The sequence below is a fragment of the Crassostrea angulata genome, chromosome 4 (genome assembly GCF_025612915.1).
Source record: "Crassostrea angulata isolate pt1a10 chromosome 4, ASM2561291v2, whole genome shotgun sequence".
NCBI lineage: Eukaryota > Metazoa > Mollusca > Bivalvia > Ostreida > Ostreidae > Magallana > Magallana angulata.
The window spans coordinates 34,601,204-34,628,983 of record NC_069114.1 but is presented as its reverse complement, the minus strand read 5'-3'; the positions used below and the strand labels follow the sequence as shown (position 1 = coordinate 34,628,983).

Below are 27,780 nucleotides of genomic sequence, written 5' to 3'. Positions count from 1 at the left end.
GGCATTGATGAAACAATATAATGCACCAGGCAATCATGGATATCACATGTACTCTATTTGTATAATCTTAAGTTTTTGATCAGGGAGCTGTGTCGTACACATCTGTTGCTGAGCTTTCTGGTAGGCCCTACAATCGGCTTCTTTCATCTGTACTAACCATTGTGTACATGTAATAGTGCTTACCCTCACCTGGTCCGACCATGCATCGCTGACATACCTATGTCTGAAATGTCAGGTAGATCTGGGTCAATCCATCAGCTGATCTCTGTAGACTGGTTCCTGAGACAGTTATGTTTACAATAGCCGGTAATACCCCAGCAGAAAATAGAAAACACTGACGACAGGCGAAAACAATACGTTACATTGTTTGATCTACAAGGGAAAAGTTTATATCTTGATCATCAGAAGAGCAGTTTGGTGAAAAAGAGAATTGAAAGACAAGGCCAAAAACTTGTTTTTTGTTGAATATTATGGAATGAAATTGTGTATAATTGTTAATAATGCAGAAATTCACATAGAAGAGGAAGTTTTACATAAATGCATTCATCCTAATAGGAGTTGTATGGTACAATAAAAAAAAAAGATACATAATATAGATCTATGTTAAGCGAAAGATTTCTATCAAACACTGAGAGCATAAAAGTGTTTTTAGCCAATTAAAAGTATACCCACTGTGGCTGTTACCATTACAGCTTCATTTAGTCTCTGACTCAGAACCAACATTAAATCAATATGCAGATGCATACAGAAAATTGTCCATTTCGAGCTGTTTCAAATGAAAAAAAAAAATCTGGTGCCTCTGATGTTAATTTTTCTCGGGTTTTTTGTGTAGGTTTATCAATGCACCAAAATTTGTGTGAAATAATGTAGTTATTAAGTGAATTTCTCGCAGGCATTGGACGGATTGGTGGAATGACCGCTCTGTGGCGGTCAGTGCCCTCTGGTGAAGGCATAGCCCTTCTGTCTCTGTCACTCGGATGCTGCTTTTCCTGTCGTAAATGATAGTATTTCCAAGACAATCTCTACCTTATATTACCCTGGAATGTAGGAGGAAGTTCAGAGAGATAGAGATGAAAGAAACCAAATATCTAATGGTAAAAAATCAGAATCCATGGTAACCTTGCCATTATACAAGAGCACTGTTTCAATTAGAAAGCATAATCTATGCAGGTTAAGTGAGGATTCATCGGCTTGATTTAATGATAATTAGTTTAGTAGTTTTGCTACAGTTCAGGGAATGAGATAGGGCCAATAATGAGGCTAATCTGCATGAACCCAGTGTAAGCTATTATAACTGAATTGTTTTATCTCTATACTGTTAGTGGTACAGTGTTTTTAACCGTGTCAAGAGTACATTCATTAAGACCCATAACAGATTGTTGTAGAGTGCTCACAAATGCTTTCACAATCAGTAGAGGAAAAGGAGGGTAACAAAACTGCTGTCTATCATCTGTCTGTTTGTGGGGGATCATGAAGGCAAATTGTTTATTGATGAGTGGGATTAGGATGCTATCTGTAGCTAATGTTAATGTCATCCCAACATTTTAACATAAACACGTTTGGCAGTCCTTCTCAAGCAATGTATCAGCAAGATCGAGTGTGTATCCATCGATGATTTACCTGGAAGGTAGCTTAATTCAGATTTAGTGTAAAAATCACTGCATTTTTAGCATACAGATTTATATAGGAGAGGTACTAGACAACCTGTTGATATTTTCACACTTGATTGGACATTCATAATACTGAATGACTTGAGAGGAATATGAGCTGACCAAGTGATAGATTAGCTGAATTATTCATGTATGGAATCATGTATACATGTAGGACATTGACGAGGGCCCCGTTTACTAAAGGGAGAGCTGATATCTTCCGCTCTCTGATTGGTTGTTGGAGCTAGGAGCTGGACTTCTGCCGTTATACCTGTCATACGGAATCCCCTCAGTACTTACTGCTTATTGATTTTTAGTAGAAGCGGGATCGGAAACAGTTTGTGATGAAGCTGACATGCCAGCTGATTTTCGTTGCTTTTGTATGGGAGTGTGCTGAAACAATCTGACAAACAACAGTTTTGACTAGGGAAAGTTATTTTGTGCTGAGGTTTTTTAGTAGTGTGAATCTTAATTTGTATTGACTTTTGTCTGAGGAGATCTTAAGTCAATTACCAGTGGGGAAGTCGTAGCCTCTGGACCTTGCCCATCGGTACATATATCACCATGTAATGAAGATATGTATTAGCTGGAGAAACAAAACATAAGAAGTTGCTGGGAGGGTAACACATGCTGTGATCCGAGCAGCATATGCATTGTTTCATTTTGGCCAAGTGTGATAGCCATAGACAATGTATTCTTGGCGGCGGCTTGCAGGAATATTACCTCATCATGTAAAATATCATATCAGGCTTTAGTGCAGCAAGAGATGGTTCGATCATTCAATATCAGAATGTGATTCATTTAACTTATGCAGAATCAGAGTTCTGGGGGCCTGTAGATTTTTTTTTTTTTCGTATTATTATTTTGAGTCATGCAGAAATCAGGATTTACAGGGTCCTCTTTAGAACTTTATGATAACTGTGTGGAGGAATCTGCTACTCTGCCATCTCTGGACTTCCATGGATTATCATGGCAGCAGTTAATACAGCGCCGCTATCAGGAAGAGGACACGGTTTCTCAGAGTCCCTCTTGTGCATCCAGTCTCCACTCTGGTGGGGGTTTAACATGGCAGAGATTTCTGAATAGACCCCACTACAATGTGGACCTCCACAGCTGTCCATCTGACTGTGAAGGTGTCCTACCAGGAAACAGTTTACCATGGCAGAAAACAACCAAAAAGCACGAGAAAAAGCAGGCTCCTTTTCTGCACTATAATACTGTGGCAGAAGGGTGTCGGAGGAAAACTCCAAGAGTGAACCTGGAGGCATTATATGAGGGACCAAAATTGGGCGAGAGTGCTTCCAATACATGTTCAGATTCTAACGCAAGTGTCAGTACGTGTGAAAATTCTAACGGCTCCAATGGGAACTTTGTGATTCGTCGGCCAAGTCTTTTTGCTTTGCGCCGAAATTCCACCTCAACATCTTCGGATTCAGGCTGTAGTGGTCTGAGTTCTGGCACCACATCTTCAGTCTTGAAGGACAGTTCTCTGCTTCAGATGCCCATTGCGGTGGGGGCTGAACTATGGAAAGATAATCCTGACCATGACCAGTTCTATACATTTGCAGTGTCGGAGGATGAGGTTACAAAGGTGATTTCTTACCTGGAAAATGCACTGTCTGTGCAGAAATTAAAATCGTCACTTGGGAATCCGGATATCCCAGATAGGAAGAATGTGTCACCCAAAGTGACGTTCATATTGGATACCTATTGTCACATGTACATGACGAGGTATGTCTGATGAAAACTTACATTTATTTGCAAAATAAGTCTAAATTTAGAAGCAGTAAACTAACCATAACTTGCTTCACTTCTAAGATCAAATACTTTGCGTTGTTCAAGTGGGTGAAGTAAAGATTAGCTGTCTTTTAAGTTTTATTTATCCATTTGGGTATGAAGGAAGCTTGTATAATTTTGATGGGGAGGCTGTAAACTCTCTAAAAGCATGCATTTTTTCTTGCATTCAAAAATCTCTAAGGCAAAGCAATTTACTTCTACTGAATATACTGACAACAGCCCTCAAGGTTCTGTCATCATATATGATACATTTATATATCAGAACTTAGTGTGAAATCACATACCTATATGCTGAAAAAGGGAATATTAAGTGACTGCAGTAAAAAAATGAATCATCTATATACATGTGTAATTCAGGAAAGAAATTGGATTTTGACAACCTTTTGAGTTTGCTACAAAAGAAGACTGTATGGAGTTGTTGAGGCCACCATAAAGAGTTGTTTGTTCTCATTGTTTTGTTTTCACTTTGATTTGTAGGAATTACAAAATAAATTTTTTTTTTGCAACATTGCTCATAAATCTTATTTGAAACCATTTTGACTAGTTAGATAAGATACCAATAAATAAATGTGTTTAAAACAATGATGATCATCAAATTGTCAGAAGAATATATGAGTAGGATACTTTTTGTCTATTTCTGAAGAGAGGATAAACAATTTTTCAAAGATGACCTTCCTGCTATTGCCCACAAGATCAAATACTGGAAGCATATTATTGTTGGTCTGTCTAACATACTCTCTTGTTTAGTTTGGCATGGAATTGAACATCTTCCAGAAAAATGCACAGAAAGACACTGCACTTACTTATAATAGAAGAGTACAAGATGCAATTTGATAGATAATATTTCTCTTAGTTATAGTTTTGAAAATTTCCTTAACAATACAAGTATAATATAACATTGATGTATATGACATTAAGAACTTAAAATTCTACCCCCCCCCCCTTAAAAAAACCCAGTTAATAAAAGATTTTATTATTACACCATAATTGGCAACAAACCTTTATTTACTCCCAAAGACCTTTACCTTTAACAGGCATGGCGAGACATACAAATTATGGTATAGGAGTACTTATGGATGTTTAGATGCATTTTTGAAAAAAGGATGAATCATTTTTCTTTTAATTCCATACCTATATCAATTATCCGATGATGGAACACAGGCTGGAGAAATATTGAAAGCAAGTTTTATGTGGAAGGACATTTGCACCTGTGTTTGATTCTTTAACCTTGAGTCTACCATGTTTTTCATAACAGGCAGATGAAAACAACATACTTAAAAGGCATAAAACAAGCTGAGATACTCTTTATGGAATGCAAACAATGGCAATGACCTGTAGAGAGGTGGAATCTGAACAATGAAATGCTTTATAGTGACACTATGAATCATTTCTCTCCAGGAAACGTCTGTTTTCAAACAACAAGGGAAGTGTGGGAGGCTTTGGAAATTTTTGATCTAGATTATAGAATCATTGATAACCGGAATGTTCAGAGTTCTCTCCAAGGGGACCAGATTATGGATAATAGCAAGGGGGGTGATTATATGTATATTAACAGGATCTGAAAAATAATTGTCCTATTGCTGTAGAGATCATGGCACTCCTTGTTTTTATGACCAGACTTGAAGGATTTGATATCTACCTAAAAGTCGCCCAGTGGTACACAGTGATGGCAAAATCAATAGGAGCAGTAAAAGCAGGGTTATATGTTCCATCATTAAACAAAAGATTGTTTATTATAAGAGCAACTGGTCGTTACTCTGCAAGAACACATCATATTAAATAATTATCTCTCTCTCCATGAAATTATATGTTCCAAAACATTTACCAAGATTGTAAAAATCGTCTTGTGCAATTTTAGATTGGATAAACATGTAATACATATTTGACAAAAGCTAAACCAATCAAAAATACTTTTTCATATACAGTTTTCTTCTTTGATGAGTATATTTTGTTATCAAGGGGTACTTTATAATTAAATAACCTTTTTGGTGCAACTGTCTCCCATTTTCTGGGTTATTTGAAGTAAGTTTTTTTTTTAGCATTTCAAAACCAGGGCAAAAAATATTGTTCTGGCATTTTCTGGAATTTAATAATTTTGTACTGGGGTTCCCACATAAAAACCCTCAAAATATTTTCAAAAATAACATTGGGTAATTTGATGGTGTGGGGAGCTAATGAAGATATCCTAATTAGTTTTTGGCGAGCTCCGTCAGGTGTCAGTTTCTTCATCAGCCATCGCTCTAATTGAATTCGGTGTTGATATATCGGGCTTGCACAAATGCCAAAGACCTGTAGAAAGATGTAAACAAGTTTTTTTAAGGCAGCCCATGGACAACAAATTTTGGGTTTTTTTATTTCCTGACCATTTTATTTTTGATGTTTTGTTTTTCTTTTAAATTTTCTTTTTAATCTTTTACACACAAATCTATACAATTCATAATGATTTATAAAAGATATCATTTTATTCTGTACTTTAATGTCCTCTATTTATAATCCCATATTTCTGTATATCTCTACATTTCTATGCTTTAGGGGGTTGTGTTTGTGTCATATGTGTCTGCACCATACTGTGAAACTGTTTTGCCTGGAAGGACACATTTGTTGATGATAATCTGTGTTAATTGGTTTATAGGTGTGTGCAGTAATGAAGCAGCCATTATTTGTCTGAGTGCATCCTGGGGGTTATATTTAGGTGAACTATACAGTTCTTGGGGGTAATCTGTTTAAGACACTGGCCATATTATCAGCCCATTGGTAATCTGATGATAATTAATCCAAGATTTCTCATCTGATAAACCAGGGGCACCCTAGGACTAATGTGTAGGATTATATATATAGGTAGATTTTTCTCTAAAAATGTGACATTTATTGACGAATAAATTTACTTGTTGACATGGGGGATGAAAACATTTTAAGTACAAGTGTGTTGATTTTTGTGCAGTAGTCCCTCTATTGAATGTTGTGTGTTAGGTGGCTCGGCTGCTTGTATTCAGAGAAAGATGTATGAAGACTTGTTGTGTGTTCTTAAACCTCGAAATGAGTTGTGGTGTAAAATGTGTCTGTGTAAGATCCGTGGAAATTTAAGTCCTCAGAAGAATAGCTGTGATAAAAGGTGAGATGAGATTTTCCAAACCATCAGTTTGGTTTCAGCCATACCATTTCTCCTGTTGTTTCAGAGGAGTTCTATTAGGTTTTCCTCTATGCCCAAGTAAAGGATTGTCAGATCCATTATCTTTTATGATGTTTTTGGGCATGTGTATATTCCAGTGTTTAGTATATAGTCTGTACAATCAGTTTACATTTGAAGGCTTTAAAATATGTTGAATAATGACTTCCTTGAATCTGGAGAAACTTTGACAAATGAAGACAATTTACCAATAATATTTACTCCCAGTGCTAATGATGATTAATTTGTTTTCTTAATTTACAGGAAGAATGACTTGCGTGAGCTTAAAATGCTGCAAAAGCAGGAAAACAAACAGCATCAAGATCTCATATACAAGTCTCACTGTGCTCGCGAGGAGCAAGAGAGAAAGTTCGAACTCGATATGCAGGTAATCAAAACTGAAAATAAAAACATCAAGTCACTCCATTTTGAATATGTCCTCAAATGCAGGAATAAAGAATCAATTAATTCAAGCTCTTGTCAAACATTTAATGGTTGAAGAATCATTCTGCTCTGCTCAAGCTGGTATCCAGAAAACACTGCCTTATTGGACTGTTTGCAGAAATGTCATGATATTATACTACTTTGCATGATGCATCCATGTCTTGACTGGGGGAGGTTGTTTTCTTTGCAGACATTGGTGAAGAACTATGATCAGGACATGGAAACTCTTAATAAAACTCAAAAACAGCAGGTAGAGAAAGCTGAACAGAACCAAACAGTAGACATGAAGAATGCAGCCAAGCGCCTGAAGATGGATCAGGTAGGGCATAGGTGGAAGCTGAATACACTGGTTATATAACAAGCATCTCAGTCTTATCCAGCTACTTTTTATAATAACAGGGAATTTAGGGGATAGGGCTTATGTAAAATATTTCACTTTTTAGTCGGTGATGGGTGTATTGTTATAACAAACATGAATTTGGTTGGGTTTTAAATCAGTTATAAACATTGTGAACCAACAGCTGTCTCAGCTGCAAAGCTTTACATTTCAAGATACTGTTTATGTATTTTTTAGAGTTCTCATTTGAAATGGATTATTTATCAAATTTAAGCAGTCTGATTTTTTGTCAAAAATTGTTGAAAATTAATTATCTTGACTGAAATACCAAAATTTATTACACCAGTCTAATCAAAAGGAAAAACAAGAATACAAGTTTACATGATCATTTCCAACGCTGTTATAATTTATAGCAATAAATACATAAAATTTTGCTTTTTAGGAGAAGGAATACAAGTTATTTAAAGATCAACAGAAGCAGGAATTGAAGCTGTTGAGGCAAGAATTGGATCTCATGCCCAAGGACAACAAAAAGGACGCCATCAAGAAGCGAAAGGACCAGAAGGAGGTGGAACTTCAAGAAAAGGTGTCTTTCATCTCTCTCTCTCTCTCTCTCTCTCTCTCTCTCTCTCTCTCTGTCTCTCTCTCCTTTCGGTTGAGTGTTGGTTGACTTTGACAGACATGGTCATGAGTTTGCATAAGTTGCTGCTTTGTTTTTGTCTTGTCTTCAAGACTTGGAAAATAATGCTCATAGCATAAGTATTTTATAGAGCTCACAGTGATACACATATGTATAGTATGCACTGTGAGGTAGTGCAAAAGCTTTGTTTTTACTTATATTATGTCCTGAAAAATGGGTGGGGACAGTCCAAGTTTTTGGGTATTCAGTGATATTAGGGGTTTTTTTTAAGAAATAAATTTAGACTGTTGAGATTTGGCATTACAAAATCTGATCAATAGTTGTCAGTTATGAATTGGAATGAAGTTTGTTCCCCCTTCTTGCCGTAAGATGTCTGCATCAGATAGTCAATATAGACTCCAAGGTGTTAGATGTAGTATGTAGTGATGAGTTATTTATCTCTATTTAGAACAGCATACTGAGAGACAATTCTAAATGTCAACAATTTCTCTAAGGAGGTGCCCTAAACAAATGTTCTGCATCCTCAAAGCACAAATTCTGCTCATCATTTATAAGTGGGGTCTGTATTGATTCAGTGGAACATGTTGATGTCATTTAGGACTCTTTTGTGCCAAGACCTTCAAAATGAAGCTGTTTGGAATAGAGCACAAGTACACAGCTCTATGTTATTGTGATCCTTAACAGTCAGCAGTATAAACATTGTATTTGTTTTCTGTCTCCAAATGCAGACTCATTGCAGGCCCACTGGAGCATTTTATGCTGAGATGTCAATAGACATGTATGCTGCATATATAGTTTGATTTGCAGATTTTATAGCTAGAACCTTTTTCAATGATATTGTTTCAAATCTGATTTAGTGTTTACTATGAACTTCAAATGAAATAGATAGATATATGAAGAAACATTAATCATTCCAGTGTAAAACTAAAAATCTGTGTCTTAAAAACAAATCAGTGTTTGATACCACAAAATTATACTGATATTTCATATGATTAATTAAGGCACTGTTTAATTTGCTTGCATTAGGAGAGTAATTCATAAAACATTATTTTTCATATCTTTTATGTATAAATGGCAGTAGACCAAGCAAACTCATGAATGATATCATTTTGGGCAAGTAGTTGACAGATGTGCATTGTTTGTAGGAGCGACAGTTTCTGGAGACCCAAGCCGAGCGGCAGGAGAAACACATGAAGCAGTTAGCTGAGGTGCACCGCCAGAAGGTGGCGCTACTGGAGAGTCAGTTCCTTCAGCAGAAACAGCAGCTGCTCAGGGGTAAGTCTGATAACTCACACACAGAGAAACCTCCAACCATATAAAACACCCCCTTCTCCTAGATAACCAATGGCTAGTACAATCATGTTAATTTGTTTAATAGGTGACACTAATCCTTGCTTCTTTGAAAGTGTTGTTTATAAATATGTTAAATAATCAATCTCAACAATATTATGAAATTGAAAACTGTTAATTTTTGGAAACATATCCTAGTTAGATAAGAAGTTATGAAATTACAAAAGAAGAGTCAATTGAATAGAAAATATAATACAGATAAAACTCTTGTAGATTTTTCTGTATTAGGTTCGTACATGTATTTTATTAAATTTCTAAGTTTTATCAATTAAAGTCCCCTGATAATCAAGTTACTGAAATTAATCTGTATTTCATATTTTATTTAGTAATGTTCATATACATCTATGAACAGGAAACAAATATTTTCCAGTGTATTTGAAAACTTATGAACAAAAAAATCATGCTACTTAAAGATGAACATATATATAATTCAACAGTCTTGCATATTCATAATTTAAAAGAATTTGACATTTTTTTTTGTGAATTATGTGGATATCTTATTTATGTACTTAAAGTACTATGATTCCATTTAGGGAGAGAAGCTGCAATTTGGGAGAAAGAAAAACAACAACTGCATGAAAAACACCAGCTTGCCAAGAGCCAGCTGAAAGACCTCTTCTTCCTCAAGCGACATCAGATGTTGACTCGGCATCAGAAGGTCAGACATAATTTTCAAAATATATCCCCTCAGTATTAAAAGGAAGATTAAGAAATGAATAAAGAGAAAATGTTTGATCTTTATTGTTTGTGATGTGATGTTTTTTTCTTTTCCAATGTTTTATACGTATGATATTGATCCATCAAAAGCTGCGTCAAGCAGCAGTATTGTTTATAGATGTATTATGCTGTGATGAAATGTTAGTACATGAGTTGTTGATCTTGTTCTGTGCAGGAAGTTGAACAAATGAAGAGAAGTAACTCTGCCAAGGAAGATGAAATGCAGAGGAGGCATGCTCTAGAGAAGAAGCGACTCCCCAAGATACAGAAAAGCGAGGCCAAGACTCGTGCTCAGATGTTCAAACAGAGCCTGAGACTGAGCACAGTAGGCTCGCCAGAAGATGACAGGGTCAAAATGAAACAGGTGAGGACCATGCCTGAATATTCTGACTTTTCACACTATTTTCCCAATCTTTATTTTATGAACCTTCCCAATTTTAAATTTGCTTATTGGATGGAGTGGAAGAGATTGGTTCTTGTAGAGAGTCAGTCTCAAGCAATACATGTATAAACTTCAATAAATGTAGTACTCTGTCTCAGTTCAAGTTTTTTAGGAAGATCTCTAGCTCTGTCTGCAACAAACAATTATCAACTCTCTTTTACTAATACAATAAATTTGATAAAGCTAGAAGTCTCTTTGAAAGATCCATGTAAAATTTTAATTTGTAGACTGATACACAAAATTGTGCTTCAGACTTATATTTACATGAGCATATCCATCATCAATACAGACCCACTGTGTATGCTAATTAATGTGAGGCAGTGTTAATCATGTTGTGTATTTTGCTTATTGGTAATCAGGATTGAATAACTGCTGACTACACATCATGACGACTTTGTTAACAATGTGATCTATTTAATATGCTATGCCAGATACGTTCTACTATTGCCTCATGATTGACAACCATTTTGCATTCAGTTTGTGCCAGCTTTAATGTTTGTTTTGAGCATGTCTCGGTTTACATTGCATGTGTTCGTGATTGTTGTTTGCAGAAGCCATTTGAAATTAAACGCCAGGTAAATCCACCATGTCTCTTGCACAGACAGCATATGACCTTCATTTGTAATTGTGTCAACATTAGCATCCAACTTCCCTTCCGCAATTGTATATTGACTAGCCACTAACCCCCCTTTTTTTCTGTATACGATAATCAGAAATATATATACCGCATGCACTTTTCTACCTTGCTTTGATACATTTTCTCCCGGATACAAGAGAAACATGAATGATAAGTATTATGACTATGGACAGAGTGATTGTTTTGTTTACCTTTGGTGACAGATTCCTTCCATAGACCAGAGAATTTGAATCATTTTCACCATGTCATAGGATTGGCTAATCTTTGAGACTCCATAAATGTATTAATGTTCCATTTCATTTTTTTTTTAAACCAAAAAAATCATGTGAATTTAACTCGGTGTCTTTTTTTTAATACTTTGAAAAACTAGGCGAGGGATTATGGAATTTTATTATGTATAACATATCATGGGGTACACAGATTTTCTTATCTGATTCTATGTATAAATATTTTATTTTCTTTCTTCAAAATAATATTTGGTTCTGTATGTTCCTTATAAGATATTTTCAGTTAATTACAATTCCTTGCTTTTTTCGGCACAAATTTTTAAAGAATTTTTTGCATTTATTTCACAGTTCGTTATTTATTTCACAGTGATAAAACATAGACTGAACATAACTTAGCAATAAATGCGTACTATTTCAGTTTGAGGAGAATGAGAAGAAGAGGATGAAGGCTGAGCAGCAGCGCCAGGAGATGAAGCACAAGAAACAGTGGGAGGAGCTAGTGTTCCGTAACGAGTCCAGTCTCCGTGAGCTGGAGCAGCTACAGGTAAGGGGAATCCCTCCGAAACAATGTAATATTTGATGTTTGGGTACATGTTTACTGTAAAAGAGCTCATAAAGGGGTAACTTCTGCAGATGTCAGTAATCTTAAAAAGTAAGAATCACAGAAGTTGTTCTTGTCAGTAGTTCTTTAACTCATTTATATATGAAAATGAACAAAAACTTTTAATACATTATAGCATAAAGCTTGCGCCCCCCCCCCCCCCTTTTAAAAAAAACAAATATTAACCCAATGACCCAACAAAATAAAGACAAAGTAACAAAAAGAATCTTAAAATTATTTTTTTTTTCTGTTTACAGGCTGAAAAAAGGAAGATGCTGATGGAACAGGAAACACAGAAAATAAAGGAACTGGACGATCAGTATGCCAGTGAATTACGGGAATGGAAGCAACAATTGGTGCCTAGGAAACAGGTAAGGTCATGTGATGGGGCAGAGTTCACCGAAAGGTCATCCCTCAGAGCGGGGCACTAGAGGGTTTAATATTGGTGGAAGCATATTAAAAGAACCAAAACCCAATCCTTTTAGATTTAATACATTACTCTCATTTTATGATTTACCCATTACATGTCATGAATTTTAATTAGTTTAACCATCATTTTGAAAATCACCAATTTTCATTCATAATGCACTAAGATCCCACATATCATCACTGAGTTTATTATGCCATATTTTAGCCTAATAATCACAGGTCCCCAGTTCTGTGAGTATACGCAGAGAGGTTATTGTTACAATTCTGTCATCATATTGTCATTTGCTCAGCTTCATTTGTTGTTCATGTTTTGCATTTAGATCATTATAGACTTTTGGTTACTTATTTTCAACCGATACTTGATAATAATTGATATAAATATGACAGAAGATCTTTTTGTAGAATTTTACCCTTGACCTTCAAATTTTACATATTTTACAAAGATATAAGCCCATTTAGTCCATGTATCAAAACCCGTAGGGTCCTCTTTTATGCCGTTGAAAGTTGGTAATTGTTTGAATGGAGGAATGAGAGAATTGTTCACTGTTGTTGAATGGTTGTTGTTGATGACAAAGTTTTATTGAGAATGTTGTTCTCAGAGTTCAAAATCTAACAAGTCAATGTTGATGCATGTCAAAGATTTGAGGAAAGAAATTATTTCACACATTGAAATCTAGAGGAATTTTTTTCAAGCCTTTTTACATATACTTCTTACTTTAAAAGAAGGATATCATTTGTGCCTAAATTTTTTAAAAATATGAATTATGGTACCGTATTACAAGCATGAGCACAATTTATATACAATATAAGAGGTCAAATGAACATGAAGTGACACTCCAAATTTTTGGTGTTTTGTTTTGAAATTGACAAGATAAACAATGACCATGCAGTGTTCACTAATGATGAATATGCAATTAGATTTTGTTCCTTTGGGGTTTACATTTTATGATTCAAATTAACAGGAGTTCATGGCAGTGTTAGATGTGAAAGCCGAGCATGGGGTTTATAGGCGCGCGACTTCTCGACGAAAAGGAACTGTTCGCAAGGTCTTATCGACCTCCGAAAAATCCCAAGTTCTGAGTGCGGTATTCTGAGTGAGCCAACACCCAGGTCCTTATATACATGTATAAACTGTATATATAATGGACTCGCTCATTTATTGAAAACGTGTACCGATACTAGCATGGCAAAAATCATAAAGTGCCATTATTTTTCATAATTAAATGATCTCCATGTGAGATTATTTTACAATACAGATTTCCTGTTTAATCACAACTTTACTATGTCCCTCTTTTTCTCTTCTTTTACCGAGACCTTTTCCTTTTAAAATAGATACATGTTATAGTATATGGTAGAGATCTTTTGACTTCTATATAAGAAATACACAATGTCAAAATCTTGTTGTAGTGAACTTTTTTCAATTTTAATTTTTCAAGGAAAAGAAATGAGTTATTAACCTTTTGTAGCATCATTTCTAAAGTTCCCCATCATTATAATTCTTTTCAGAGCTACGCTAAAGTCAAGTAGAGGTTTGTTTTCACTGACTCTGTCTGGATTTGTTGGGGGAATGCGCCGTTTGTTGACACTTGTGGAAAGTGATGCAAACTGTACAGGGTTTTCAGAAATCAGAACTGTTTATAGTCAATTCTATGGTCTGACTCATATTTTTGTTCAAAGAAAAAAGAGCAAAAAAATTAATTTTCACATAGCATTAAAAGAATTAAAGTATAATCATGGAATATTTATTGCTTTGAAATAAATGTTATATTATAAAATAATTGAATATGAATACCATATTAATTACGATAGACAACAACTTTCTAAACATATGTATTTGAAACAGAAACAGAATTGATTTCTGAAATAATTTTTGTACCGGTACATGCAGATTTGAAATATCATAATCAGATGAAATCAACTGTTGTTTTCTGGTGGCGTGTGTTTAATGCAACATTTTAATTTTGAATAACACTGTAAAATCTCCTGATCATATCTCGATCAGTATTCCATACACTCAGTATATACTGTTCATAATCATGACTTCACTATTATTTCATATTGCATGGAAACCATTATGGGAATATATTTAAATTGCCATTATTTTGCATTGCTGTGAATTCTTTTTTATATTAATTGAAGTGAATGTTTTGATTAAAATGTGTCAATGATTTATTTTAGAAACTTGAAGAGGAATTCCAAAGACAAAAAGATGAACAAGAAAAGTTTTATGGAACTGTGATAATTACAGGAAGTGAAGGAATGCCCGCCCCGCGTCCTGACTCGGGAAGTTTCCGCAATAAAGAGTCCGTCAAATCGCGACATTCGACAGTGATCTAGTGACTTCCTTGGTTCCTTCTTTTGTAGTGCAGCCGCCACTTCCTGTGATGAACTTTAAGAGCTGGATTCCATCTGCTTCCATCATCTGTGCTTTGTCATGTTTGGTCCTTGCCAAGTTTAAACAAGTCATAAAACTGTGTTCAGAGTGCAGGCCATCTGTGACAAAATGGAAGACATTTACAGACAGTAAATTGAAAAGGTTGATATTTTATAAGAGATGCATGAGGTTTTTTTTGTTGTTGTTTTTTCATTCATATTTTGGTGTATCAGAGAGATGACTATTTACCTATATAAGTTAACATTCCCAGTGGCCAGTTCAGTGCGCTGAGCAGTCCTTTATACAGCTAGTCTGTACTTAATGTGTACATGTATCTTCCCGTCTTTACTGTGCTGATCTACGTAGCAATATCAACTGATCACCCCGATGGCTGATCAAATTCAGCCACGGACGCCAAAAAAATGTGTGTGTGTCATTTTCAGACATTGGGTTACAAGTAAAGTCTCACACCGCATTTTTATGTCTTGTTAAGTTTATTGCTGTAATAATATTTATGTACAGATGTTATATCTGGAGTTGATAAACTGGTAATGCAATAGAGAGTGTACATGCAATGGATTTAGATGAGCATTCTGATCAAGAGCTCTTTCACACAAGTTTAAGCTATTTCTTTTTTTCTTACAATGCATTTCTGTTCAGTTTATCCATGCTCTGTAAGATTAATCTTTCCCTCAAATATCTCTTCACACATATATATCAAGGTTATGTTTACAATTTTAGTCTGATAATGATAGAAATATGTGTAATCTGATCTTCACACCATCTAATCACATTTCTTTGAGCATATCTTCATAAGTAAGAGGAGTTTACCATTGACCACTATGATGCGCTGTCCAGCTAGCCTGACGGAGGTACAAGGATCTGACACCCTCTGTGTCGGAACGCTTTTACTTCACGTGTACTTGTATACATATTCCCACTAAACGGGCTATGTTATTTTAATAAATCTAAGAGTACTTAAAATGTCTCCTTTGTATTTATTGTTGAAGTGAAATATGGTTATAATAGTGAAATACCAGGGATGAGCAATTTTGCTTCTTTATAATCATGTCAGGGATGAGCGATTTTGATTTTTTTTAACGTTAATTCATTATATTGGATAAGTTAACAATACAATTTACATACAGTCATTTAAAGATAACGGGAAGTTATATTTCCCTTGCATCGAACATGTTGAATATGAAAAAGAAAATTAAGTGGAAGTTTCTACGCGGTTATCTTTCCTGTCCTGTTTGGGTAATCTAACGGATAACGAGGACTATCAAAGTAACGAGCCCCCCCCCCCCCCCCCCTCCCTATTAAAAAATGGGGTAGGTGAGGGAATTGCACTTACTATTAAGAAGTTACTTTTTGGTTATATAAAGTTTAAAAAATTACATAAATGTCTCTGAATATGAAAGACAATGAAAATGAATGAATGAGGCGTGTTGATTGCTCATGGTAGGATCGATAGGAAAATAAGACCATCACATATCAAACCCCTTCCCCCTCAAAATATCAATATTGTAAATATTTTTAATACATCACCTTTTCTTAGGCACTTGTATAATTATATTTGAAATGCTAAAAACTGTCGTATAATAGTATGCATATGACAACATTTTCAATAGGTGTTATTTTGAAGGGCTTCAAGTGATAGCTCTTATATTACTTAGCTCCATATTTCTGTCAGTTAATGGTGTTTACGTATTGGTGGTTACATCTTCGCGAGCCAAGGGTTTTCGGTCCACTCCAGGCACGTAGCATCATTTTTGAAAGTGGGGGGGGGGGGGCAGACTTATCCAAAAAATGTTGACAAGCAGAAAAAAAAGGAAAAACTTACTTTTCAATTTTCAAAATACTGAAAATCCTAATCCATGGGGTGGTGGGGGGGGGGGGGGGTATACCTTTCACTTCTTTACATAGTCCCATAAAAGTGGGGGGGGGGGGGTCAACTCCATGTCAATTCAATTTTTTGTATGCAAATTTAAAACAAATCTTTGTTGTGCCCCCTCCCCCCCCCCCCCCCCCCCCCCCCCCCCCGATGCTACGTGCTTGCACTCTGCTTCCCATAAACACTTACAGGGTGGAGTGGACTGAAGACCCTTGGCTAGCGAAGATGTGGTGGTTAGAGCAACAGAGACAAAATTGCGAACAAGTACATCAAGAATTTTAGGAACGTAATTTGATATCAAAAGACATTTTTTTTTATAGTTTTTTTCTTTAAAGTTGTAATATTTTTATTACATTCATTGATAATTTTGGTGGTTTATTCGGAATATAAAGGTAGCGACCCTGCAGCAAAAAAACATAACCCGCGCGTAGGCGGGTTACCAATATAGAGTCTGACATCGTCACAATGCACCTACGTAAAGATTGAACTGAATCTTGTATATTTCAGTCCTGTCAGTTTCAATACAACTATAAATTACAATCAAATTCTGTAAGAAATAGAGGGAATCATACTTAATGGTTGTAAATATAAAGCATTAACTAACAGTTAACAGCTTTCAAGATTAGATATTGAACTCGCTGATCAAACCAGTAGGCATTTTAATTCTTTGTTTTATTCGCACATTTCCTGATTATCTTATACACAAGTCCTAATTAACATTCCAGGTAATCTACTAAGTATGAAAATATAATGCGAAAAAAGCAACCTTTTCTCTACATAATGCTGATATTCTCACATTTTACTTTGATGTACATGTACCGATATTTACTCACGTATAAACAAAGCTTATCACATTAATGAATGTGCAAATCAAATACATGTTCATTATGTTTAACGGAATGGAAAACAACTACGTGGGAAGTGCATATCTCTTATATGATCAGAAACTCTTTCAAACTTTGAAATGGCTCCAAGCAAATTATTAGCGCGTTCACCTACTGTGCATTTTTCTATGATGGCAATGGGGATACAACAACTCTTGAATAAAAACCTTCAGCAATATGCGTAGTTCTAAGCGCAACGGTTACAGCATCCAGCAACTATTTAGACAATAAAAATAGATGTAAACAATGCTGTATTTATAAACCGCCCGAAAGAACCAAACAATAACAGAACGATTTTCTTTTCAGTGGGAAGGATGCTTCAGAACACATTGGATTTGTTAATAACGTTTTCATTTAGCGCCAAACATATCGGATTTTATTTTTTATCTAAAACCCCGGACTTTATAATTTGACAAGGTAAGTATACTTTTTAAGTTTTTAAAATTTTAAAAACCCAACATCAAGCTAACCCTGTGAAATGATAATATCATCAACGACAAATATTTTTCTTTAATTCCCCAAATTTTCAGACCGTTTACTGGATCAAAGAGGATAATCTTCCTCTCCTGTTTTGAGCCCCTCGTTATCTTCTGTTTTTGAAGCGCTTTATCTTGATTTTCATTTACAGCAGAATGTCAGCGTTAGAGCTCTTCTTCCGACAGAGCTGTAGCAGAGAAGCAGACGAGATCACACAAGGAACACCGATCTACAAACAGCGCGCTTCGTGGGGCCACTTCTCAGATACAAGTATGGAATTGGCTGCCGCCCCTCCCGGTATTACGGACCTTCTCACTCAAAGGACAATTTTGGAGCACTTGTTTCTGAAAAGACCCACGGAGGGCGAGTTTTGGTACGTGATTGTCGCCGAATGGATTGAACAGCTCAAACGGTACATTGGCTTGCCCACAACGCGGAAGTTTTATCATCAGCGGACGAACCCTGGTCCGATAATTACCCGACGTGACTACGCACATACCGTTGACGTAGTACACGAGGACGCATGGCGTATGATGGTCCAGTGGTATGGACTGACAGAAGGTCACAAACCAATCAAACTTGTTGTGTATAACTACAGGCGGGGACCGGAAATTGAGCACAACCAAAACTCTTTCAAGGTGATGCTAAGCGTTTCATCGCTAGAAGACTTCCATCATGTCAAATTCAGCAAAATGGAGAAAGTTGGCCATATTGAATATAAAATTCGTCAGCTGTACTGTATTCCAAAAGACCAGCAATCAAGAATCTGGGTTAAAACGGACACAGACAGTGAATGGCGACTTTTGCTGAACCGCGACAAAACTATAGGTAAATGCCTGGACATTGATTCGGACTTCGTTCGTCCAACTGTAGCACTTGAAATTTGCGTCGAAGACGAAAAATGGGTCAACGCTCCCCAAGACGCGACAGAAATCCAGGAAAGCCCAACAGGTCCCCTGTACGAGCACAACATCTTCACGGACCTCACCAGCAGCTGGGAGGTTGATATCCACGAGCAGATAGACCACATCGGCAAAAGCTTGGTGGATAACCTCCATGTCAACTTCAGCGCTTTCGTTCAGAAAGCCCGGGAGTTTGTTGATGAACGGGACTACCATCTACGTCAGAGAGAACGTGACATTTACCTCCGAGAGACGTTCATTGAGGACCTCACCGAGAAACTGGAGGACAAAGAAAAAGTTCTCGACGCTCAGTTGGAGTCTTGTGAGAGACAACTGAATGAGTGTGACAGACGTAAAAAGGAGATTGAAGTTGAATGTAAGAAACAACGAGAGGAATTGGATCGCCTTGAAGAGCGACGGAGGACCGAGTTCAAAGCACTGAAAGAGAACTTTGAAATGGAGCGAGACAAGTTTCATTCAGAATTACAGGTAATGACTGTTCTATCATGATACAGTTTTACAATCATGCATCATCAAAACTTGAACTCTATAGTTCGAAATATCTTAATTTTACTCCTATTGAATAACACAACTTTTCTTATTTATTTATGAAGATTTTTTAATCATGGTCATGAATTAGTACAACGTAATAACTATTCGTCTAGCTGTTCAATTTATTGCTGTTTTTTTAATTTCACCGATTTCCTTTTCTTTCTTAATTTTAGCGGATGTCAGAAATGTACAAAATCCAGGACAATCGCATCAAACTGGATATTGGAGGTCAGCTGTTTACGACGTCATTAACGACCTTGAACCGTGACCCAGAATCGATGCTAGCCGCCATGTTTAGTGGACGCCACGAACTGAAAAAAGAAGATAATAGCGGAAGTTACTTCATTGACAGGGACGGAACGCACTTCCGATATATTCTGAATTTTTTGAGGGACGGCGAAATCAAGGACGGCACGATTCCAGAGAACCCTAACTTATGGCGAGAACTGTTAACGGAAGCCGAGTACTACCAGATACAGGGCCTTGTGGGATATCTCCAGTCACTGCTCCATAACCTTCCGCAGCGAGTTGAATCCCCTGTCAGTGATACAACTTTTGTATGAATATGCTACACAATCTAGACCCTCCTCCTCGCTCCAAAGACAAGGTCTGTCCCGCTTTGCACACCCCTTTCGGCTTTCAGCCAAGTACGCCAAAGTCCGTCTTAGTTCTCTCAACATTTTCGACATTTTGTGTTCTAAGTCTTGACAATTACTTGTGACGGTGTAAGCAGACAGTACTAAGCAAGTAATTCTTTATTTGATTGATCAGCACATATAAATGAACAACTCTGTAAAATAAATGATTTATAAATAAATAAAATGCATGTGATAAACAGGTAAGATTAATAGGAAATAATATTTAGGAACAGAATGATTTTTAATAAACGAAACGCAATTCAGTTATAATTTTTTAAAAGCAGATATACGCAACCTTGAAATTCCCCTTATTGCACTCTTGGACTGTTATTCTACATATTCATTTTTTTTTAAGTGAGCTGTTTAACACACATGCATTGAAAAATTCGTATTATATGGCATGTGAAATAAAGATTAAAGAAGCTTTGCAATCAAAGTAATCTGTGTTTTAATGCAATTAGTCATTAGTTAGTGCTTGTGAATAAAATCCATTTTGAAACATGCGGGTTTTTAAAAAAAATGTTTAACATTGATATCTTAAAATCTCTATTTAGTTGATAAAGTGAAAGAGTTTGATATTGCAGCCCATGTGACAATAAAGTCTTCATGTCATTTAGTTACGAAACATATTGCGGGTTTTGCGTGTGTCCTGCTACAACTGTGATATCGAATTTTCTATTAATTTATATGCAGTTGATATCCAATTTCATATATAAATGCAGTACATGGATGATGTCCTGCTACAACTGTGATATTGAATTTTCTATTAATTTATATGCAGTTGATATCCAATTTCATATATAAATGCAGTACATGGATGATGTTTTCGAAAACAAACCGTTATACCATAATTATCAGGCGAACCCGGGAAAATCGCTCCAAGGTAAAACAAGCCTTACCAAGAATAATATTCTTCGAAAACATATAACATATTTACTGATTTTTTTTACTATTCATTTAATATAATTATGTATGCGTGTTATAGAATCTAAATCAATACAATTTCGATTCACTAAAGGTAGAAGGAACAAGGAATTTAAACATTGTTTTTGTGGTATAAGAATTTTGATTAGAATGCAATTTCCATTTTGTATATAATTATATATTTACCAATATATTGTCTATCACAGAATGAAGTTGGCTGGTTTGGTTTTTGTCCTTAGTATTGTTATGTGTGTAACGGACTTGGCACATTCAGAGGACTGGTCTCACTTTTATCTGAGGGCAGCTTGCAAATTGATGGAAAGTCGAGATTTTAAGACTGGCAACTCAATAGGTACATATATACAATTATATATATACATAATACATTTAAGAAATGAATTTTAAGAAAAACTGCAAGGTTATTTCCATTAGAAGATTAGAAAGGAATGGTGATTATATGAAAATTAAATTTAATTATAGATAAAAAATCTTCATGATAAATTTATAGGAAAAGAGAAGGTGATAGCGTTTCAAGCAAGAGTTTCTTCGAGACTTCAAAATGTCCCCAAGGGGCGGACAGTGCGCTTCGACACAGTGCTGTTAAACGAAGGAAACGGATACAGTGGAAGAACGGGACAATTCACTGCACCAACCAAAGGTGTTTATGTCTTTGATTGGACTATAACTGTAGATAATGGCGATATGTTTTTCACGGAAATTGTCAAAAACGGCTCTGCTTTCGGATATAACCACTGTGCTGCTAAACGCCAAAGCTACGAGCGCAATTGCTCCACCACCAGCAGGATAAGGTTAAAGCGAGGGGACAAAGTGTGGGTCAGGACGACTAGTCGGGGCACCGACGCCCACCCCACATGGACGACGTTCGGTGGTCATAAATTATGAAGTCTGTTGTTTCAGTTTTGCAGTTGATGCTACTGTAAAGAATAAGATGGAATTTAATTGAAAAGTACTAGTATAAATGAACTATTATTGATATGATTAACAATACGATCATGTATCTTTAGTTTAAAAAAATACCATATTTGTATATAATGAAAATCAAAAATAAATAATTAAACGCAACAATTGAAAATTATTATATGCTGATTTTTTTTTCATTATTTATGTATATACATGTATGCCGGTTCTTGTTTTTTTTTTTTATTCACGTGGAAACTGATAATAAGAATGGGTGTAATATGAAGTTTAATTTTGTAGTTTTAAAAACTATAAACAACACAAATATTGCGTGTTCTAAAACTTTATGACGTCATTTACGGATTTGGTTTTAAGAAGCAATTGTCGGTTACTTCATTTATTTACACGTTTAATTATTTTGATGTTAATGAAAGTTCAATTAAAATATTTACAAGAGTTAAGATGACAGCGTTTAAAGGAAAAGCAATAGTACATCAACCAAGATTTCGACTAGAACCTTAAATATCATGTAGAAGTACAAGTACCACCCTCACAACGTCAGGGGTCAGGCCCAGTCGTCACTCAACTCAGTCCTGAACCATCTAATGTGTGCATCTTGCACATTTCAGTGCAATCTACTAGGACTAGTTCAACAAGAGCATACACATTAACTTTAGATTTGTCCCAAACGACAGTTTCTCATATTGGTTTTGTCGTCGTTTAGCCTAATCAGTTTTTGGCAAGTAGAAAAATTAGAAGCTTTTGTCGGACTCTTAGATACGCTAAATGGGGCCAGTACTAGTGTCAAATCGGTTGATGTGTTGAATAGATAGTCATGTACTATTTTAACCGCTTAAAAGTCCAAATTCTGTTAAATTGGCTCTTATTTTAAAAAAATTTCACCAAATATTTAGTAATTGAAAGCACTTGATCAACAGATACAAAAAATTTAAACAAAATTTGTACTGACATGATTATTATACCCTTTACAATTATTTTTGAAACAGGGTATCCAAAGCACATATTTTAGATACATACACCTATTTGCATATTTATATATATATATGAAAATTCATATTTACACAAGAAGTTTAATTTCGAGCTTTTTCGAAATTTGGTTTTCCTACGTTTTGGAGACAACCAAGTATTTGTAATAACAAAAATAAAAATAAAATCATTAGTGTAACTTGTACTGAGTAAAACTGGCTTTGAAAAGAATGGACAAAACATTTGACATTCGAAACATTTTACTAGCACTCCTATAGCTTGCTTTGTATTTCAAATATCAAACATTTTATACATAGCCATTAAAACACTTTGACATTACAAACTCAAGATTTTATCCGAAACGCAGAAAACCTAAATTGCATTTGTGTTGTGCAAGTGCTTTCAAGTGTCCCAAATTCAGAGGAAGCACAAATATGGTTAACCAAGCGTGAATCCGCTGTTGTTCCACCGGTCAATCCACCAGTTATATATGCAGGTTGCATGTTTTCTCCCCGTGTCATTAAGGATTAATTAAAGAAGAGAAAATTGGCAAGCAATGGACGTACTTTGGTCTCCTTTCCCAAATTGAGGATAACCCAATTGGCATTTGGGTGGGAATTTTTTTGTTTGAAAGTTTATATTATATATCATCGGAGTGCAAGTAGTTTTTTTCAACTTTTAATCTTCAGAAATCAATGGAACTTTATAAACTTCGTTGTTTAAATATGCCGTCAGTACGTTAAGAATTTCTACTTACAGAATAAGGAGCATTTGGAATGGAGAGAACTAATATAGGCTAGTATTGCCTGCTGTTCAATCCAGATTCATTTATATACTTATATGTATATTTTTGAATAAAATATTTCTTAAACTAAGGAGCATTTATATACTCTAGATTTGTCACAGAGTAGGAGATTGGACAGATTTGATTTTGATTATGAATTTTGAACATTAATCAGAAGAATAAAAATACCTATTACATCTTTAAATTACCAAAAGATCTTAGCATCTGCGATGAAATCAAAGACACAATAAATATCCATTTTATTTAAATGAAACACTTTGTTTAACAAGTAAGTGTACGGAGAAACAGTTGAATGTCCTTTTTGCAGTGTTTTACTCAAAACTCCATGAAACAAATTATTATTATTATTTTTTTATACGTGATGACGAGAATTTAATTCAAATTGAAAGATGGAACTTTACTATTCATTCTTCATTCCATCCCACTCTTGTTAATAATAATTAAATAAATAATATGTAAGTCAACACTGATTTAGAGAGACAAATTATGAATATATCCCAGGTTTTATAATTATCATTTCTTAGTAAGTTTTAACATTTTATTAATTTTCTAACAAAAAAATAAATAAATATGATTTAATAAGACATGATGGTTAAGGAAACCAATTGTAATGTAGACTAATTTAAAAAATGCAATTACATTATAACCATGTGTATTATTAAAATGTTCTAGATATTGCAATTTAAGATAATCCATAGATATGTAAATTAGAGAGGTGATCGATCCCAGCATGCCTTGACTTTTACTGTTTTACACTTGTGTACCCTTTGTGACAAGCACCGATATTTATTGGCAAGGGAGTTTAAGTGGGTTAAATTATTAATTGGACTTTCATTAATTAATGCCACATGCATTTGTTCTTTAAAAAAGAGAAAACACATTAAACCTGTGTAATCTCTCTTCAAAAGGATTAAATATATTTATTAAAATAATCAACGATATCGTGTTCAACCACTCTTAAACATGCCGTGCTTGCCACCCCCCCTTCCCCAACCGATATTCAACAAAATTTGTAAATATTTCAGATAAAATTAAAATTTTACGTAATTAACAACTAAAATTTATACTTGAAGAGAGACCATTGAACAAACATTGGTTGAAATCAACGACATTTCGTATGTTTACACGTGGTACAGATAAATCACTGTAACATCTCAATGAAAGTTTGCTTTGTGGGAATATAAGTCTCGGTCCTACAGTAGCTGGTTCTGTAGTGTACTGTCCATGAGTTAAAATTCATTCACTCAATTTTGAATTTGAAATATTCCTATATATGCTATAATACTACAAATAAACACCATTCCCAAATATTATTACCCTTTCGTTTAAAGTGAATCAGTAACATTCTTCTTAACAGATACATTTCAGTTGGGTTGTATGGTTAGAGATCAAGCTATCTGGTTCACAACCTTATTACAGTACCCCGCAAAGGAGATTATTGAATGTTAACAGCTTATTTTTTTTGCATTAAGCAGTGCAGAAAGGAATCGACTGGATTATGAAAACTTACCGCAAGCTCTTAACGTCTAAATTAAAAGTATTTTGGATTTAGAAATAAAGAAATGTTATCTACCCACACCCCCCCCCAACACCCCCCCCCCCCCGAAAAAAATTGTATTGTTGTAATTATATGTGTAATACTCGCTTGCTCTTTAATATTGAACTTTACTTATCTATCAACGATTGATAAACAAATTCTACAACTTATATTAATATCTCTCGTTGGCACGGATGTTAGCGCGAGGGGGTCATCGGTGTGGAAGGAAGCCGGAGTACCCGGAGAGAACCCACGTGTCCAAGCGGGCAACCGCCATAACTGTCAATCACGGGGATCGAACTCCACTACGCTACTGGACACCTTGCTCTTTTGTCAGTCAGTTGTAAAGTGTACACGTCTCTTGATAGAAACGATTATTAGAATATGCAATTCTCAGATTTCTTTTTTGAATAATGATTACGTACTTCTCTCGGATATCTAATATGGTTCTCAATCAATTAAAATCGATATCTTTAACACTGACATTTATTCAGACACATATCAAATGAATTATTCTGACTTTGGTCAATAAAAGGAAATTTCAGACTTAATGTATTGTTAAAGATAATAGCTGAAACTAAATTGATATACATACAAGCTCAACAACTTATTGGTGATTTTGAATTAGTAGTTATAAAGGACTTTATTTCTTTTTTACTCCGACTGGAAAAGAAAGTACATATAACTGGTATGTTTTGAAAATGTAAAAAACAAAAACAACCTCACCCCCCAAAAAACAGCACAAATTGAGCCCGCTAAAAATTACTAAAAATAAACCGTTGCCCCACATGTTATGCAGAGAGCTCTATTCATTAAGGAAAGCAAGTACTGAAAAATAACAACAACTTTAAATTGTAACCCAAACAGCTTACCATACATGTACATATACAGATTTCATACATTACGTACATGTAAAAACAATACTTGTACATTTGGCATGGGTTATGAGGTAAATCGGCGATGAACTTTTAGCGGGACAAATCGTGCCAATTGCGCGACTTAAATTCCCGGTCGATTAATTTTCACCCGATTTGTACCTGAACCCACAGGTGAGACGGAGCAGACACGGTCTGGACGGAGAAGGAACCAAACCACAATGGGTAATGTACAATATTTATGTAATAAAATAACAAATAAATAAAACGTGAAATTAAAATAGATCTATTACATTAATTGTAAAAGTAAAAGGATAATTAAAATGAGCTTTATGAGGTAATAAGTATTGTTTAATTATGTAACAAAAATGAATAAAATGTAGAATTAAAATAAGGTCTATTACATTGTTTGTTATATTTTAATAAATAGGATCATTAAAATGAGCTTTACGAGGTTATGTGCATTGTTAAATTTTTATGTAAAATAAATAAATAAATAGATAAATAAATAAATAAAAAGTGAAATAAGAATACGTGTATTACATTGTTTGTAATGGTTCAGTAAAAGTGTAATCAAAATGAGCTTTAGGAATTAGTAAAGAAAGACTAACTATGAATTCTTCGATGATTTTGTTTATTTCGTAATCATAATAAAATTTAATGCAATGGATTTTTCTTTTGTTTTAGCTTTTTAGGCTCGAATTTTTCAAATGGTTGTGCGAAGATTTAGTACTTATCAATGTAGATTGTTTTCTTCTTTATGTAGGCTAGATTTAGTCTTAATTGATATTTCTTTTTTATATCAAGTAAACAAACCATTCTTATATAATTTATGGATATTAAAGGCTATGATTTCGTTTTATAACTAACGTTAACATTCAGAACGTAATAAAGAAATCTGCGATTAAATTGAAATTTAAAAAACCTAATTTAAAAATGAATCAGTTTTCACTTGAGATATGACCTCTTCACTGAGCGAGGCCAAAAGTTTGTCATATATTTGGTCTTTAATTATTTAAAATACTTATATCTGAGATTTTGCATGCTCTGGTGACATTTAATTCAATTAACGATGATCATAAACAAAGCAAAGAAAAAGGAAAAATAAAAACAACAGCAATAGTGGACATGGTTAAGGGCTTGTGCTCAGTTAAAACATATACATACAATTATTTAGAAAAGAACCCGACTTCACAGGATCCAAGCAGGGAATTTACAATGAAATTATTCAATCGTGTGTTCATCGTAGTTTTTTTTTCTTTTCTTATTTTTTCTTTTTTTCTTTAAATAAATGATGGATCTTTTTTGTTTATTTACAATCCTTCACACAATTTTAACGGAAGCAAGGTTTCATGGATTTGAACTGATAGAAAACAAATGAAAATCTTTTTCGTTACATGGATATTTTGATATAAATTACCTATTTATCTTTCCAACTGTTTGTATTCAGCAGAAGCAAAATTGTATACAATTGAACATATTTAATACGATAAAAGTCTTAAATGAATGAATTTTATCACAAGGAATTGACACCACGCTATGCATCTTTGTGTCTTTTACTAGTTAACAATATGACT

The 27,780-nt window shown here is 34.8% G+C and overlaps 3 protein-coding genes across 5 annotated transcripts in view; all 3 read left to right on the top strand.

Moving 5' to 3' along the window:
* The window catches only part of LOC128180719 (serine/threonine-protein kinase 10-like), a 31,774-nt gene extending 15,980 nt beyond the window's left edge, over positions 1 to 15,794 (top strand). The window contains exons 13-23 of one of the 3 annotated variants that reach the window (XM_052848857.1): positions 6,877 to 7,000; positions 7,247 to 7,375; positions 7,836 to 7,979; positions 9,179 to 9,308; positions 9,917 to 10,041; positions 10,276 to 10,464; positions 11,094 to 11,117; positions 11,825 to 11,950; positions 12,265 to 12,378; positions 13,943 to 13,965; positions 14,615 to 14,753. In XM_052848857.1, coding sequence (XP_052704817.1) covers positions 6,877 to 7,000; positions 7,247 to 7,375; positions 7,836 to 7,979; positions 9,179 to 9,308; positions 9,917 to 10,041; positions 10,276 to 10,464; positions 11,094 to 11,117; positions 11,825 to 11,950; positions 12,265 to 12,378; positions 13,943 to 13,963 — 1,126 coding nt within the window. In that variant the 3' untranslated portion in view covers positions 13,964 to 13,965; positions 14,615 to 14,753. Of the gene's footprint in view, positions 1 to 6,876; positions 7,001 to 7,246; positions 7,376 to 7,835; positions 7,980 to 9,178; positions 9,309 to 9,916; positions 10,042 to 10,275; positions 10,465 to 11,093; positions 11,118 to 11,824; positions 11,951 to 12,264; positions 12,379 to 13,942; positions 13,966 to 14,614 lie in introns of all 3 variants that reach the window. The other 2 variants (XM_052848855.1, XM_052848856.1) reach the window with 2 other exon arrangements.
* A 2,005-nt stretch (positions 15,795 to 17,799) lies between these two features.
* On the top strand, positions 17,800 to 20,593 carry LOC128180725 (uncharacterized). Its single transcript, XM_052848869.1, has 3 exons — positions 17,800 to 18,005; positions 18,217 to 19,456; positions 19,693 to 20,593. Exons 2-3 carry the CDS (start codon positions 18,221 to 18,223, stop codon positions 20,080 to 20,082), a joined length of 1,626 nt encoding a protein of 541 aa, XP_052704829.1. The 5' UTR covers positions 17,800 to 18,005; positions 18,217 to 18,220; the 3' UTR covers positions 20,083 to 20,593.
* Positions 20,594 to 20,891: 298 nt separating this feature from the next.
* On the top strand, positions 20,892 to 22,183 carry LOC128180742 (complement C1q-like protein 4). The gene is made up of 3 exons (XM_052848892.1): positions 20,892 to 21,040; positions 21,288 to 21,433; positions 21,590 to 22,183. The coding sequence occupies exons 2-3, from the start codon at positions 21,289 to 21,291 to the stop codon at positions 21,982 to 21,984; spliced, it is 540 nt and encodes a 179-aa protein (XP_052704852.1). The 5' UTR covers positions 20,892 to 21,040; position 21,288; the 3' UTR covers positions 21,985 to 22,183.
* The last annotated feature ends 5,597 nt before the right edge of the window (positions 22,184 to 27,780 follow it).